General features: G+C 31.6%; 1 protein-coding gene across 1 annotated transcript; it reads left to right on the top strand.

Annotated features, from left to right (window-relative positions):
• Positions 1–458: 458 nt before the first annotated feature.
• LOC127795354 (subtilisin-like protease SBT5.6) lies at positions 459–5710 on the top strand. Its single transcript, XM_052326972.1, has 9 exons — positions 459–555; positions 681–873; positions 978–1151; positions 2829–2931; positions 3267–3837; positions 4028–4125; positions 4240–4585; positions 4778–4991; positions 5178–5710. Exons 1-9 carry the CDS (start codon positions 475–477, stop codon positions 5708–5710), a joined length of 2313 nt encoding a protein of 770 aa, XP_052182932.1. The 5' UTR covers positions 459–474.
• The last annotated feature ends 11999 nt before the right edge of the window (positions 5711–17709 follow it).

Here is a 17709-nt window from a genome sequence, read left to right as displayed (position 1 = left end):
GATCACGTAACCTTTCTTTGAACGTGCTAATAAAAAAATGGGGATACGTTCAGGGTGGGTTCAGTCAAAGACGTAAGTGACAGTGCGTAATCCAAAAAAATAAAGAACACGTGGATACGTTGATAAACCCTCCCTCCATCATTCTGTACCCTTTCACGAAAATCATGTGGGTGTTCAAGCCTACCTACAGCTTTCATTATGATGATCCTTCCAACACGCCGTGCCCCCACATGGATAAATTCGATTCGATGCCATCTTAGGACTATATATTTAAAGTGACTTTAACATCAGATCAACAGTTTCCAAAAAGACAAACTTGTCTGTCGAAATAATTTTGTAAAAAAAAAATATGCACACCTAGCTAAAGAAAATGCACTTTTTTTAGCTAATTAAAAAAAAATAGCATTACATATATAACGTCCTATAAATGGCAGAGGAATGTTAATGTAACCAGCCAACCCTAGCCCAAGAAAAATGAAGAATTATCATCACAGTTTATGTTCTCTGATTCTGCTACTTCACCTCACAGCCTCATACGCAGCGGGAGAACGCCAGGTTTAATATCTCCCTCTCGCTTTAATTAATTAATTAACACTTTCCCTATGATCTCCTAGCTACCTCAACATGTACAGTTTATTTCAATCAATCAAACTTCCAAGAAATTAATTCATTGTTCACAGGCTTATATCGTCTACCTCGGACGCCACAGTGGGCTGAAAACTACGCAAGAAATTGAAGACGCTCACCACTCGTATCTGCTCTCTGTAAAGGCTACCGAAGATGAAGCCAAAGCGTCTCTTATTTACAGCTACAAGAAAGTAATCAATGGCTTCTCTGCATTGCTCACGTCTGATGAAGCGGCCAAGTTATCAGGTTATCGCATTATATATATACTCTAAAATGGTAAGGTTGCGTTGAATATTTGTATTAAAGAAACAGAGAAAGAGAGTTAATTGTTTTGAATGGGTGTCTGGCAGAAATGGAGGAAGTGGTTTCTGTATTTCCTGGACGCTCAAGATCGGTTCAGACTACAAGATCGTGGGGTTTTGTAAGCTTACTGGCGGGGGGAGGCCACTCCACCCACTCTCTCCAAGAACTTTGGGCTAAAGCCGGTTATGGGAAAGACATCATTGTTGGTGTCTTGGACACTGGTATGAGTTAATTATTAATGCATACTTTCAGCGTTAACATACAATCATAACAATGGTGGTATAATCCGATTGAAATATTACTGAAACATTTGGATGGCACTTGTGTATGCTTATATTTGTGAACATACAATAAAGTTGTCAAATCATATTATGTCTATCTCATAAGTGAAGATACTATTCAGTTAGGCCCATTAATATCTCGATATCTTAATCTTATCCTTGATAAGAAAAAGAGAAAACACAATTGTCTAATGGTGCAGATGTACTGAAGATGTTGACTCTTTGTTGTTATAAAACAACATCCTTAGCAAATTATTTTATAAAAACAATGAATTAATGCAACAATAACATTTTTAAAATTATGAATTACTATAACCAACTACTGCTTACTTACTGGTGACTTAAATGTAGAAATCCCTTGTCATATGAGTTAAAGTTGACTAACTTTTCTTAAAGTTTATAATTTAGACTACTTAACCTCTTATAATTTTATTTTTAATCAATAACCCCTTTTGACAAGCAAAAAAAATAAAAAAGAAAATGACTACAGTATCTTAATTCATCTTAAATACACAAAATTCTATTATTACAAATTAATTAAAAATTAAACTTATCATTTAAGGGGAAAAATAGAGAGAAAAAAATTAAAAACATGTAACCACTAACCCTAATTAGTCCTTAACCCAAATAAAATCCTAACTTACCTCCAAATAAATGTAAAAGTCAATCAATCCATAATCTCATCGAAATCTAATTCACCATTGAATCACAAAGATAAATTAGTGTTCAATTTATTTTTAAATTATAAAATCAAAATAATATATATCTAAAGAATTGAATTTTTATTGAATTTTATTTTTTTACTCAATTATTACGGTTTTTGTTGAATTTTCATCACATACAATTCTTTGAGTTTTTTGTTTTTTCTTGGTAAGGCCAATTTTTGATTCAATTTTTAAATACTATATTTTTGCTTCTAATTTTAAGAGTTGAAATTTTATTCTTTTGTTAGTGTTTATATTTCTCCACTTTTTTCTTTATTTTTCCCACTCAAATCATCAATTGGCCTCATGTTTGTCACTTTAAGGATAAATTTGGTATGCTTATTTTTAATTGATTAGTAACAATAAAATTGTATGTAACTGTTTAATTAGTTTAATTGAGACATTATGGTTATTTTTTTTATATAAATTTAATTTTTTAATTAAATTTAATATTGAAGGTGATTCTTAATAAAAATAAATTTATAAAAAAATTAAATATACTAAATTATTGACCTCAAGGGAAACTTAGCAAATTTTAGACTCTCATGCATAACTTGCAAAGGTGGTAAATTAAACGTCCAAATACCAGGAAAATGGCTGGCCAGAGTGCGATTTGGACTTTCCCCTTATTGGATGTGTAACATTCTGTCCAACAGTGGGTTCCCTCATCATTGCGTCCTGGAACTGGGACTTCTTTCCTTCTTACCTGTCCTTTCATATTAATAATATTTCTACGTCCAAAATTTAAATCAAAATGCTTCAGTTACATTAGACCCATGTGATCAGTTCAGATTTCGAACCAAATAACAAGGTGTTTATCTAATTGATGAGCAGTGCTATAACTATTTGTTACTTTATGCTTTTAATCTAATTGATGAGCAGTACAGTCACTGTTTCGTTTTGTACCCCGTAGGCATATGGCCTGAATCTCAGAGTTTCAATGACATGGGGATGGAACCCATTCCAAAGTCATGGAGAGGAAAATGTGTAAGCGGTGTTGATTTTAACACATCTAATGTAATCAGTAAGATTCCCGTATTTAATTTTTTTCTTCATATATCATATAATGTGGTCCATCTCCACGTTTAGTATATGTAAAAGTTTTCACTTTTTCATAATTATTATAGTTAATACAAAGGTACGTTGTCCATTAAAAATATTACTTAATTATACAGAATAACATAATTAATTAGCTTGTGTTCATACATTGATTCATTAAAAAGAAAGATTAGAAGACTTCACCTTTTAGAAGGATTATTTAGCGTGAGACCAGCTTGGGAGGTACTGTAAAATAAGCTTAAAGGAGTTCAATCTTGCATTTATTAATCTACTAAACTGTTAATTTTTTGTCTCTTAACAGGAAGATAATTGGAGCTAGGTACTATTCGAAGGGATTCGAAGCAGCTGAAGGTCCATTTAAGCACCAGGAGAACTACTTATCACCAAGGGACAAGAATGGACATGGAACTCACACAGCATCCACAATTGGTGGCCGAATTCTACCAAACATTTCAGTTCCCGGTGGTTTTGCCATCGGAGTAGCGACCGGAGGGGCTCCACTTGCCCGCCTCGCCATATACAAAGTTTGCTGGAACATCCCAGGCTCGTTTGGATCCATAGGCACCACCTGTCGAGATGAAGACAGACTTGCTGCCATGGACGATGCCATTACAGATGGTGTGCAAGTGATCAGCATATCCATTGGTGGAGGCAGTGCCCTCCCATATAATGAAGATGCAACTGCAGCGGGAGCACTGGATGCCGTGGAGCATAACATTGTGGTGGTTTGCAGTGCCGGAAATTCTGGCCCTACCCGTTCAACAGTCACTAATGTGGCTCCCTGGATCCTCACTGTCGCGGCAAGTAGCATCGACCGAGTTTTTCCATCGGCTGTTGAGCTTGGAAACGGCATAACAATCAAGGTACAATCTATGGTACTTAAAAGGCACTGTATTTTGTATAAGAAAAGAGTCTAGACATTGTACACTCTTCGCATTATAAAGAGTACCGGTGCCTTGAATACCATAGAATTTCCTTTAATTCAGTTTACCAAACCTGACACCAGATTGATTGATGAATATGAGTATTGCTTATTCTTTTGGCAATTTGCAGGGACAAACAATAACGTCTTTTACGAAACAGAAGATGAGCAGATTGATTTTCGCAGGAGATGCAGAAATCCATGGCAAAACCACAAATAATTCAACTGGGTTAGTATGATCGATCTTCATTTTATTTTTTTCTTTCAAATATTTTTACTTCTTTTGTTGTCATCTAGTTAGTGTCTTGATGGGAAATTAACTATATTAACCATTCATGCACAGATACTGCCTTCCTGGAACCCTGTCACCTCAAAAAGTGAAAGGAAAAGTGGTGATTTGCAAGGGAGGGGGTGTTGAACCAAGTTTGGAGGTGAAAAGAGCTGGAGGTTTAGCTATGATCGAAATAAACCCTTGGGAAGGAATGGTAATAGATGTTCGATCTCACGTACTTCCAGGAACAGTTATATATCAAAATGATTCACATGGAATTCTTAATTATGCAAGAATGGATAAGAATCCAATGGCAAAACTTGTTCCAGGCAAGACTGTTTTTCATTCCAAGCCCGCGCCATTCATGGCTGCCTTTTCCTCCTTAGGCCCAAGTCTCGTCCAGCCTAACATTCTCAAGGTCAGTTGCATGATCATATTATGAAAATGGACTAATATATATATATATATATATTTATAGATTCCATGGATAGCTAATACCATGTGACAATTATTTCATTAAAAATTTTGATGTTGACGAGAAACTATATTAGCTCCTCCTTCCAATTGCTTCTAATAGTGGTTGAAATTTTTGTAATGCCTCTATTTGTAGCCTGACATTACTGCCCCGGGACAAAATATCTTGGCAGCATGGAGTGAGGTAGCCTCTCTCTCAGGTGTGGAAGGTGATAATCGGGTGGCTAAGTACCACATCATATCAGGAACTTCCATGTCTTGCCCACATGTCTCAGCTGTGGCTGCACTTCTCAAAGCCATACACCCTAATTGGAGTAGCGCTGCTATGAGATCTGCTATCATGACCACAGGTATGTTTAAAGAAATTAGAAATTAGGTTAAAACTAAAAGTGCTTCCATCAAAATTAAATTTATACTTTTGTACATCATAGGCATCATTATTTAAGAACAATTAAATACCTTAACAATTATTTTACATCTTTTAATCCTTCATGTTCTTAGTTTTTCTTTTTCTTTAAATTGTCAATTTATGACAGCGAGACTGGAGAACAACATTGGCAAGCCAATCACAGACGCTACTGGAAAACAGGCGAACCCCTTTAATTATGGGTCAGGCCATTTTCAACCAAGTAAAGCTGCGGACCCTGGCCTTGTTTATGATGCCACATACAATGACTACATTGCCTTCCTCTGCAGCAGTGGGTACAGTTTTGATTCTTCACATCCCTGTCCAAGGAACCCTCCCTCCCCAAATGATCTCAATTATCCATCAGTTTCAATTTCCAATCTCAATGGAAGCATGACTGTCACGAGGATTGTCACAAATGTTGGCAGAAGTAAGAGTGTCTACTCTCTAACCGTTGAGTCACCAATGGGGTATTTAGTTAAGATAATACCAAGAACCTTATCCTTTAGTCAGTTGATGGAGAAGAAAAAGTTTTTAATTACAATCGCAAAAAAACGCCATGACGCAAAAAATATTAAGAAAGGGAAGTATGCATTTGGTTGGTATACGTGGAGTGATGGGATTCATACTGTAAGAAGTCCAATTGCTGTAGCTTCAGCATAATTTGCTATTGTGGGCAAATAAAAATAAATAAATTATAATAATTGAAGACGCTTGTTCTTCTAGACATTCTCTATAATCTTTCCAACTTTCATTTTCATTTGTTTTGTTTAGCCATATGATATGCTTGAGATGACAAGTAATAAAATATTGAATAATCTATATATCTATATTATATTATAAAAACAAATTAATAACACGTTTTGATCTTAGAAAACTTATCCATGAAGTATTTTCTTAAAATACTCTTTATTATTCTGTTTAAAAAATTTAACTATGTTAACAAAATATGAACATAGTTAAATTTTGTGGAATGAATCATCTTGATTTTTTTACGTGAAAATGTATGATTTTGAGGCTAATACAGACTTCTTTACAAATAGACTATTCTAATTTGATCTCAAAGATTAATATTGTAATCCATGCTCAATACTTTCTTTGTTAACTTGTTCATTTTCTTCAATATGAATTTCGTATATACTTGTTTTCTTTACTTCATAATTTTTTTCAATACTTGCTTTCTTTGCATCATCATTCTCTTCAATATCAATTACCTCAACACTTATTTTCTTTACCCCACAATTTTCTTTAACTGAAAATAGAGAATTTCTTTTAAAATATCTCTCCATATCTTCCTACAAATTAAACAAGATTTGCATAAATAATCAATAATTAATATTTTATATCAAAGAAAAACAGCCAAAACAAGCCAGATTCGTCGCCACCGCAAGCTGACTATTTCCATGATAAAATCCTACCGTTTGAAACACAAAGTCGAGAGGGTTAATATATCAAAAAATGGGCCAAATCTAATTGTTGGATTGCCCGTAGATTTGGTTTTTAATTTTCAAACAAAATAGAAAAATGTTGTCAGTCAACACCAGCCATCACAGCTAATGGAGCTAATGGTTTTTTAGCGATTAGTGACAACCACTCGACATCCTTATCCAAATTGACCAATATATCCAAAAACCAACGAGATTCAATGGTTGAATCTCCAAAGATTTGAGCTTAAACTTTCTTCCAAACCCAGCCGCACGTATATACATATATATATATATATCACAAATCTATGTTGAAAATAGGGCAAATGAAACTAAAAATCTTACCTTTTTGTAGATCAAGATTGTTTTCACTGTGAAAATGTGATTAGATCTAAGATCGAACTGTTGGATTTCACAAAATCGTTGATTTACAGAAATGTGCTTGAGAGAGAGAAAGATTGTAAAAGAAGAAGAAGAAGAAGATAAGAGAAAGAAGCTAAGCATGGGAGCCCTAATCGGGTGGGGTTGGCTCTCTTGGGCCTTAATAAAATAAATATAAAATAAGAAAAAAATCTAGCCTAGTGGGGGCAATTGCCCTACTGGGCCTCATGTGGCTCTACCCTTATGAGGGACAAACCTTCTCACAATAAAAAAAATCAGCACTTAGAGGTGATTTTTTTTTTTATTTGCATTTAGCGACGATTTTTTTTTTTTTTTTTTACATTTAACGGTTGTTTTAACCATCGCAAAGAGATTTAGTGGAGATTTTCAAAACAACCGCTGCTAAATCAAGCGTCGCAAAGCATTTAGTGACGGTTTTCAGCAACCGCTAGAGTACTAACCGCCGCTAATTATATTTTTTATGACGGTTTTTAAACCTTTGCAAAATAGGTGATTTAGTGATGATTTTTAAAATATTTAGTGGCGGTTTCAAAATCGCTGCAAGAATTAAAAAAAAAAAAATTTAGATGTAGTTTCAGAACTGTTGCTAAAATTAAATTTTAACTTTAATTTTAAAAAAATAAAATTTTAATTTTAGATCCGATTTTAAATTTTTATTTTTTTAATGAATTTTGAGATTAATTTAAATTAAATGTTAAATTTCTTTTTAAGATTTTATATTTCTTTTTATTAATTTAATTTTTAATTATTTTCTTAAGCAAAATTTAATTTTTTTAATGAATTTTGTGACGATTTTTAAAAACTGTTGCAAATGTTAATTTAATTTTAATTTAAATTATTTAATTATTTTTTAAATTTAGCGACGATTTCTATAATTAAATTCATTTTTTTAATGAATTTCGCGATAGTTTTTCAAAATCGTCGCAAATATTAATTTAATTTTAATTTTTAATTACTTAATTATTTTTGAATCTAAACCGCCGTAAAATTTAATTTAATTTTATAATTATTTTCTTAATTTAGCGATTGTTCTTTGAAAATCGTCGCATAATACCATGTTTTGCGGCTATTTTAAAATCTTACAAAAAAATCAATTTTTTTGTAGTGTCTGCCTTTTTCATCAAAATCAATTCAACTTTAATTGATCACAAAGGAATAACCTACATATATACAACAATGAATTTATTGACTGAAAACGTCGTTGTCAAGTAAGTTAAACTTTGCAAGAAAAAAAATGATCAAAGGTTACATGGTAATCCCTACATAAATATTTTGATACTTAAATTAAACATTGAAGATTTAGATCCCTAGGAAAATCAAAGCCCAAAATTCTCAAAAATCTTAGAAGTATCTCAAGAAGCCGAGGACCCAGATGACCCCAAAAAGTCTCCAGGGCAGCCTTGCCCTTAGCATTCTAGAAGTCCCTCATTCGAATAGTCTTTAGGCCTCAAGTCGCCCGATGAGTCTCAGGACCCATCCGGAAGATACTCATCGAGGTACTTTATCCCCAAAAATCCCATTATACAATCAAACTTCCAAGAAAATTAATTCATTCTACAGGCTTATATCGTCTACCTCGGACGCCACAGTGGGCTGAAAACTACGCAAGAAATTGAAGACGCTCACCACTCGTATCTGCTCTCTGTAAAGGCTACCGAAGATGAAGCCAAAGCGTCTCTTATTTACAGCTACAAGAAAGTAATCAATGGCTTCTCTGCATTGCTCACGTCTGATGAAGCGGCCAAGTTATCAGGTTATCGCATTATATATATACTCTAAAATGGTAAGGTTGCGTTGAATATTTGTATTAAAGAAACAGAGAAAGAGAGTTAATTGTTTTGAATGGGTGTCTGGCAGAAATGGAGGAAGTGGTTTCTGTATTTCCTGGACGCTCAAGATCGGTTCAGACTACAAGATCGTGGGATTTTGTAAGCTTACTGGAGGGGGGAGGCCACTCCACCCACTCTCATCAAGCACTTTTGGCGAAAGCCGGTTATGGGAAAGATATCATTGTCGGTGTCTTGGACACTTGTATGAGTTAATTATTAATGCGTACTTTCAGCGGTAACTTACAATCATAACGATGATGGTATAATCCGATTGAAATATTACTGAAACTTTTAGATGGCAGTTGTGTATGCTTATATTTGTGAACATATAATAAAGTTGTCAAATCATATTATTCTATCTCATAAGTGAAGATACTATTCAGTTAGGCGCCCCATTAATATCTCGATATCTTAATCTTATCCTTAATAAGAAAAACAGAAAACACAATTATCTTACGGGGCAGACGTAATGCACCGAAGATGTTGACTCTTTGTTGTTATAAAACGACATCCTTAGAAAATTATTTTATAAAAACGATGAATGCAACAATAACATTTTTAAAATTATGAATTACTATAACCAACTTCTGTTTACTGATGACTTAAATGTAGAAATCCCTCGTCATATATGAGTCAAAATTTACTAAATTTTCTTAAAGTTTATAATTTAGACTACTTAAGCTCTTATAATTTTATTTTTAATCAATAACCCGTGTTGACATGCAAAAGAAATAAAAAAAATGACTACAGTATCTTAATTCATCTTAAATACACAAAATTCGATTATTACAAATTAATTAAAAATAAAACTTATTACAAACTAATTGATGAGCAGTACAGTCACTGATTCATTTTGTCCCCGTAGGCATTTGGCTTGAATCTCAGAGTTTCAATGACAAGGGGATGGAACCCATTCCAAAGTCATGGAGAGAAAAATGTGTAAGCAGTGTTGGTTTTAACACATCTAATTGTAATCGGTAAGATTCCCGTATTTAATTTTCTTCTTCATATATCATATAAATGTGGTCCATCTCCACGTTTAGTATATCATCATAGTACCATATGATGGCTTAATTCTATGGTACTATGATGATATTGATACAATAATTCTCAGGTATTTGATACTGATTTATAAATCTAAAATTTATCTGTAGATGTACATCAAAAGTTTTATTCTGATAAAAAGATGAGCGAAGAAAATAAGCCTTCACATGAGATAAATTCCAATTACAATCAAATTTGACATAATCATAGTCAAATTTGAAATTTTAATGATGATCAATTCAAAAATCTCAAACTTAGATGAATTTAAATTTTGGGTCACAATTATCACATGTGACCTTGTAGCTGTAAACAAGAAAGGCTTTGGCCTCATCTTCGGGTACCCTTAAGAGAGAGCAGATATGAGTGGTGGTTGTCTTGAATTTCTTGTGTTGTTTTCTGCCCATTGTGGCTTCCGAAGTAGGCAATATATGCCTATGAATATATACATCGCGAAAATTTATTAATATTGAGATAAACATATATTGAAGAAGAGATAGACTATAAAACTAAGAGGAGGGATATGGAACCTGCTGGGGTTGTGAAACTGCACGAGAGGATGATGAGAGATGGAGAATGAGAAGTATAATTAGAGAGCATATATAAACTTTGATGATTCTTCGTTTTTCTTGGGCTAAGATTGGTCAATCATACTAGATACTAGAGTACTCATGGTCTAGCTAGGATTTATAGATGTAGGAAGCTAGGGCATGCAAAGTTATAAAGACAAGAATTTTGTAAAGAAAATTCGAACTAGTGTGAACTTTCATGGATCATCTGTGATCTAAAATTTACGTAGAAACAGGAATTGTCTTTTTGAAATGGTTGATCTTGATTTTAAATGTGACATTGACATTATATATGCTCTAGCTATGCCCAATATTATATACGCCATTAACGTACAAAATGAAAGTTAAAGGTGGGTTTAAGCAGTCGGATGAAAACATAGTTACTAAAACCGAAGAGTCGTTAAATTAAATCGGTAGTTGGAATTGATTTACTGGTCCGGCCGATGGCTCATTAATTGAACCATTAATAGTTTATTACAAAATAATAAAAAATACAAAAAATTTAATTAGAATATCATCATCATCTTCATACATGTAAGTAGAATTTAATACGAACTAACGTGATGGAGGCAAACCTCTTCCACCAGCCATCATTGCCATCCTCACAGATGCCATATATCATCAAGAAGAATCCTTTCCTGCTCGTGCTGGCAGAAGAGAAACAAATAACCAAAGAGCAAACTTTAGATAAAGGAGTTAGACCATTTCAATCATCACCATTTTTTTTTCTTAAAGCATAATTTATCCATCCAATAGATCTTTAAAAATTGTGGAACATTCATCACTTTAGATAAAGATTATTAAGACTCGTTCTTAATAGACCGACAGAACTAAATAAACTGACGAAAATGTTGACTAATTTATACACATTTCTAAACTTTATATACATTTCTTTTTAACTTGACGGACTTAGTATCTGATTCCCAGACCAACAAGTAGAACACATCACTAATTCTAAGTTCCTTTGGTATATAAATAAAGTAAAGAAATGCAAAGCCAGGGACCCATTTGCTTTGTTTTTTTTATAACGGAAAAGCATGAAAATTAGATAAAATATAATGGCATACGCGAAAACAATAATCTTCTTCCTCCCTGTGTTTCGCATGCTATATATAGTTTTGTATCTTTTTAAGTAGGAGCATTATTTGCATTAGGATAGAGATCATCAAAAATAAAAAAAGGAAAATGCATTATTTTGATATTTGGTGAAGGAAGGCCTTAAACCGTTGAAATGTTCACTCTTTTTTTTTTTTTTTCCATAGATTTAGTATTGTGCAGGATGTCAATTTTTAAAGTCCCTTTCATTTATGAGTTGACTGATGGGAATGCGAAGCAATAAGAGCAACGCATTAAGAAGTTTTTTTTTTTTTTTTCTGTCCGTAATTTAAAAATGTGGCTAAATTACATTATCTGCTGTTACATATGGTTAAATTCAAAACATTTCTCTTTTATTTTAGAAAATTATAGGGATATTTTTTAAAAATATCCCTAACGATTTAATCCCCTATTGTTAAATAATCGCCATTAATTTTTATAGATATTAATTTTTATATAATATTTACAATACGCTCCTCTCACTCTTTCCGACGATTGAGCTATCTTATATGTTTATAAATAGAGGCATATCTAATATTTATATAGCAGTGTATGTGGGATAAGCACCCTCAACAAAAGACCGCAAACAGCATTTCCTTAGTATTATCACTCACCTCATTATTTTCTTCTTCTAGACCGGCTATTGACTAAAAGACTTGAAATGTAATCGACGTAAAGTTTATCCCATGTTTTCATTTCTAAAGTACCTTCACTTCCTCTCTCTCTCTCTCCCCCCATCAATTTTAGCCAATGTCGCTAACCTTGAGAGCCATACATTTGGCATAGCCACTTGACAATACAAATCACTGTGTTTAGTCTTCTTAATTACTATTTAAGATATGATTATTTTGACATAATCTGGCCAAATATTAAGCCATGTCCTAAAAATGTTATCTAGTGACTCACTTGGAAACCTTTCCCAACATCAAAATAAACTCGGATCTCTGTTCGACATCATTTCCATAGGTGTTCCATACACACCATACAATCATACATCTGAGATATCGTTTAACATTAAGTCAAGCAAAATATATATATATATATATGTTAGTCCATCAGAATATTGTATTGCCAAAAATAGACCCATAAGAAATATCAGACATCTTTAAAGATATACTGAAACTGATCTTCTTACCTATACTTTGAGTCTTGTTAAAGATATTGATTGGAGCGAAGAGCCCTCCACTTATTTCTAAACAGTTAGTTGTACTAACCAAATTTGAGAGATAGATTACAATAATGCAAAAAGAAATTGAATCCTTACCTAAAAATAATATTTGGAAGTTAATGAAATTACTCAAGACAAGAAAGCAGTTTAATGTAAATGGATATTCAAAAAGAAAGAAGATATGCCGAGAGTTCAAAACTAGATTCGTAGTGAATGGGTATAGTCAGATTTCGGATGTGGACTTCACAGATGTATTTTTTCTAATTGTGAAACACAATTTCATCCGGACAATACTAGATATTATGGCTATTCAAGATCTTGAACTTGAATAATTGGATGTTAAGATAAACTTTTTACACGAGGAACTTGATAAGGATATTCACTACAAAAAAAAGAGTTTTTAATGACAGAATTATTCCGTCACTAATTAGCAACGAATATTCGTCGCTAAATTTTTAAGATAGATTTGCAACGCTTTATTTCTTCGCTAATATTTTTTGAATTTAGCGACAAAATTAGTGATGGTAACCCGTCACTAAATAATTTTTAATAAATTTTTAAATTTATCGACGGAAAAAATCCACTACTAAAAAATAAAAAAAATAATGAAAAAGGAAAAAAAATTAAATAAAAATATCCATCTCTAAAAATGAAAAAAACAAATAAATTAAAAATAAAAAACTTTAGAGACAAAAAAATATTACCCGAGAAAAAAAATTAAATTAAAAATTAAAAACTTTAGCAACAAAAAATATTTATTGCTAAAAAAGAAAAAAATAAAATAAAAATAAAAAACTTTAGCGATGGAACAAATCCGTCGCTAAAAAAGAAAAAAAATAAATTAAAAATTAAAAACTTTAACGATGGAACATATTCATTGCTAAAAAAGAAAAAAAATAAATTAAAAATTAAAAACTTTAACTACAGAACATATTCATTGCTAAAAAAGAAAAAAATAAATTAAAAATTAAAAACGTTAGACGAAATAAATCTGTTGCTAAGAGAGAAAAAAATTAAAAACGTTAGCGATGAAATAAATCCATTGCTAAGAAAGAAAAAAATAAATTAAAAATTAAAAATGTTAGCGATGAAATAAATTTATCGCTAAAAAAAAATTTAAAAATTTAAAACGTTATAGACGAAACAAATCCATAACTATAAAAGAAAAAAAATTATATTTTAACAACTAAATTTATAAAATATGAAATTCATACTTTAATTTGATATTTTAGCAATTAAATTTATATTTTTGACTCAATTTAATTAAATATAATTTATTTTTTTATGATAACTTAAGTTTTTCATTATTTTGATTACATTTATGTACTTAGATTTATCTTTTTTTTTTTTTACACATCAAAGTAAAGTGATTAAATTGATTAAAAAATACAGATATAAAAATTAAATTAACTTAAAAATATAAATAAGGAAGTGTAATTAAATAACAAAAAATTCAAGTGACTGTACAAAAAAAACCCGTAAAAGTACATAAATAAAAATCTAGATTTGCCCCATATACGCATACATTTTTAAAAGATATTAATTTTCATTATTGGATAATATATTGTCCTTTAGTGGATACCCATATTTTTAATTGAATAATATGCTGATAGAATTGTTAATATCCACAATGTTGAGATGTTATGTTTTACTTGTTTTAAATTTTATCATTAATTAGATGATGTTACGCTGTAAGGTCAGGTCATAACAGAGATGATATAGAACAAAACTGAACTCAAATAACAATTCATTTTATTCCTAACAACGAAAATTTAAATAAAATTTAATTATATTTTCAATATCTCATGACTTTAGGCTTGACGGCCATATAAAATAATAAGAGGCTTAAATGTCAATAACATAACAAATCCTCATCACTATAATCCTCACCAAATCACTAACTAAGATCTTTGAAGTTATGACGCGTTTCCATATACCACTATCTCTGGCTGTAGTTTTATTGAACTCTCTTTCAATAATAGTCCTACCTTTACCTGGAATGACAAAGAAGATCAAGTGAGCCACAAGGCTCAACAAGTTCGAGAACAAAGAACAATATATAGGATTTAAGAGCATGAAGACACCAAGAAGAGTAATCAAGAACTCCACAATTATATACAAGATTCATAATTCATGAACTTATCAATTCAACTTAATATATCATGTCACCATGTATCACTACGCAAATGTGCATAAAATTTTAATGTCATTATCAATTCTCATAGGCTCGTAAGCTATCAATCAATACATGCAAGAGTGCATCATTTCATTATCAATATCAATTTCTCCAACTCTTAAGCGATAATTTGATGCATGCAAAAGTGCATAAGTTCCATAAAATCTCACAAATAAATATGGAGCCAACTTGACGGGCTATGATCACCTCGTCCCGCGCTAGGTGCTCTAGGATACCATTTCTCCCTTCGCGCAAAATAATAGGTGAGCAAAACATATATATATATGTAATATGTACATGTATGCATTTGCCAACCACAAGTATTTAAATTCTTGTTTCCGCAATGTTCATACTTTCAACATCACTTACCCATACCGAGTATTTTTCTATCATCAGATAAATTCAACATATCTTACTTCATAACGTTTACCACATTCAAGATGTAATTTATGACACTGAAATGTTGGATGTAATTTATAACACAGGAGAAAATAAAAATCATAGAATATCTGATTTTAGGAGGTGATTAAGATGATCTAAAGGCAATAATTAAAACTAAACTAGCACTGAATTTGAGCAACTTAGGTCATGACAATTTCAATGTCAAAACTAATTAATTCCCAATTTAATAGAAAAGATCGATAATATTTATTTGAATTAAGTTTTGCAGATATGTCAGTGATTTTAGTTCAAGATAATGATAATTCTTGTTTAAGCAATATCCATACATGGCATGAAAATTTTAAGTTAAGTAATTACCATAAATTAAACTATATCCCACAGACAAAATTTATAGATACCAATTAATCATTTGGGCTTGGGTATGAAAACATTTTCAGGTCTAGCAATCTCCATACGTGGTATGGAAATTCTATGTTAGGCTTATGCTCTAATCCAAACTCAAAGATACACCATACGCACATTGCTCAAATTGAATCAGATTAATATTACACATTTGAAGCGCAGCTTTTTTTAGGAATCATTGGCGTTGGACACTATCATTGCCTTAACCCAAGATTGGATTTAGCTACTCATCTTCATTTGAAAATAAATTAGCAAGAATTTAAATGACGGGAATTAAAAGACAATATTTAACCGACCATATAGGCGGTGTATAAATAAAAGACAATAAGAATAACATAACACAACTATATGGAAACAAAAGTTGAAGATTCGAGAAAAAAATTCTAAGAACAAAACTATATAAAAACTAAAGTGAAAAATTTGAAAGAGAAATCCTAAGAACACAACTATACTTTCATTATAAGAAAATTGAATGGATACAAATGCAACCAAGTGAGTTATTTATAGCACACAAGGTGCAATGGAGACCACACAAAATATATAATTTAATAATACAAAATATCTAAAGAAAAACAAAATACCTAATTTAAAAATATAAAAATAAATAAAATATCTAATTACTTAAAAAGTTCGGGCCAAAGTATAATTCTTGGAACTTTGTGACTTGATGTAAACGATGACATCATTCCAACCCATGATGTAAGCGATGATGCAAGCAATGATGTAAGCAACTTGTGGGACTTGGGCTTTTCTTGTGTTGGGCTTGTGCTTTCCTTGTTTTGGGATTTGGCCTTCCTTGTTTTGGGCTTGGGCCTTTCTTGTGTTGGACTTGTCTTCCTTGTGTTGGGCTTGGGCCTTCCTTGTTTTGGGTTTCTAATCCATATATTATATATATTATATTTATTTTTTATATTAATATTTTTAAACATGCTTGCAATCACAAAATACATAATAATATTCAATTTAAACCATTTTAAGATCAAAATAAGGGTGAAATTATAATAAAATTTTTGCAAAATTGATCACTAATCACACTCCCCCAACTTAAACATTGCTAGTCCCATAGCAATTAGACTTTACACTAGCCAGATTTATTCACAATAATCGCATGAATATAAAAATTTCAAATTCAAAACCGAAATACATAGAACAAAACAAGCTATCTGTCATACAGTCGAATATTTTAAATCAGATTTAGGTCAAAGGTCATACAATCTTAGGAACGACAATTAGAGTGACCATCATTCTACCTTACTCTTTCGAAGTTTTGACTTCAAACCTTACTATGGATTTTTCCTCCAATAAAAAAAAAAACAAAAAATGATTCCTCTGGTGTACACACAAGAGAGTGCACCGTTATAAGAGTAAATGCAAAATAAATTCAAACTCGGTGTCATCCCAAATACAAAGAATGCATTTTCATGAAAGAACAGGGAAATTGACATAGCTTCATGACTGGAATAATGCCATAGATAAATAATTTCTGAATTTAAACAGAATTTCCTACTCCGAACTCGAATCCTAAGATCACATGATTTATAGTATCAAGAGGGACCAGACTGGGTTGTAATGGGGTTATGAGGTTAATGCAGGTTGTCAAAGAAAAGGGTAAAGTGTGCAAAAGGTGTGTCAGATTTTTTTTTTTTTTTTGGTTTTTGTCACTAATATTAAATTGGATATATTGTTTTCTTCAGCATTTATTTTGAAACATTTGTGCTGAATAACTAAGAGAACTTCTTTTTTTTCTTTTTTCCTTTCTTTTTTGTTTTTTTTCCATATAAAAATACCAAGATAGACTGATTTCTAAAAACACACTAAGTTTGGACAGGCTTTATGTGGTTATGGTTTAGATGAGGGTAAAAAACAATTTGTACTAAGAACAACTCAAATGGGCTAGCAATGGAGGTTAATGTAAAGAAAAAAAAAGTTAATAGGCCCAAATTGAAAGAAATTGGTCCTCCTATCATGTTTCTACAAAACGATGTTACTCAGTTAACTAATTCAGAGTTTGAAACCAGCCAAATTCGTCCACTATCATACTAGACATTCAAAGCAAATTGATGTTTTGAAGCTATTGAAAAGATGAGATAAACAATAAAGCGCATTTAGAGTAAGTGTTATTTCATTCAAAATTAACGATTATTAGGCTCAAAC

This window comes from Diospyros lotus, chromosome 2, assembly GCF_014633365.1.
Source record: "Diospyros lotus cultivar Yz01 chromosome 2, ASM1463336v1, whole genome shotgun sequence".
In the NCBI taxonomy this organism is placed as follows: Eukaryota; Viridiplantae; Streptophyta; class Magnoliopsida; order Ericales; family Ebenaceae; genus Diospyros; species Diospyros lotus.
The sequence above is the reverse complement of the archived record's forward strand: the minus strand, read 5'-3'. Positions and strand labels throughout refer to the sequence as shown.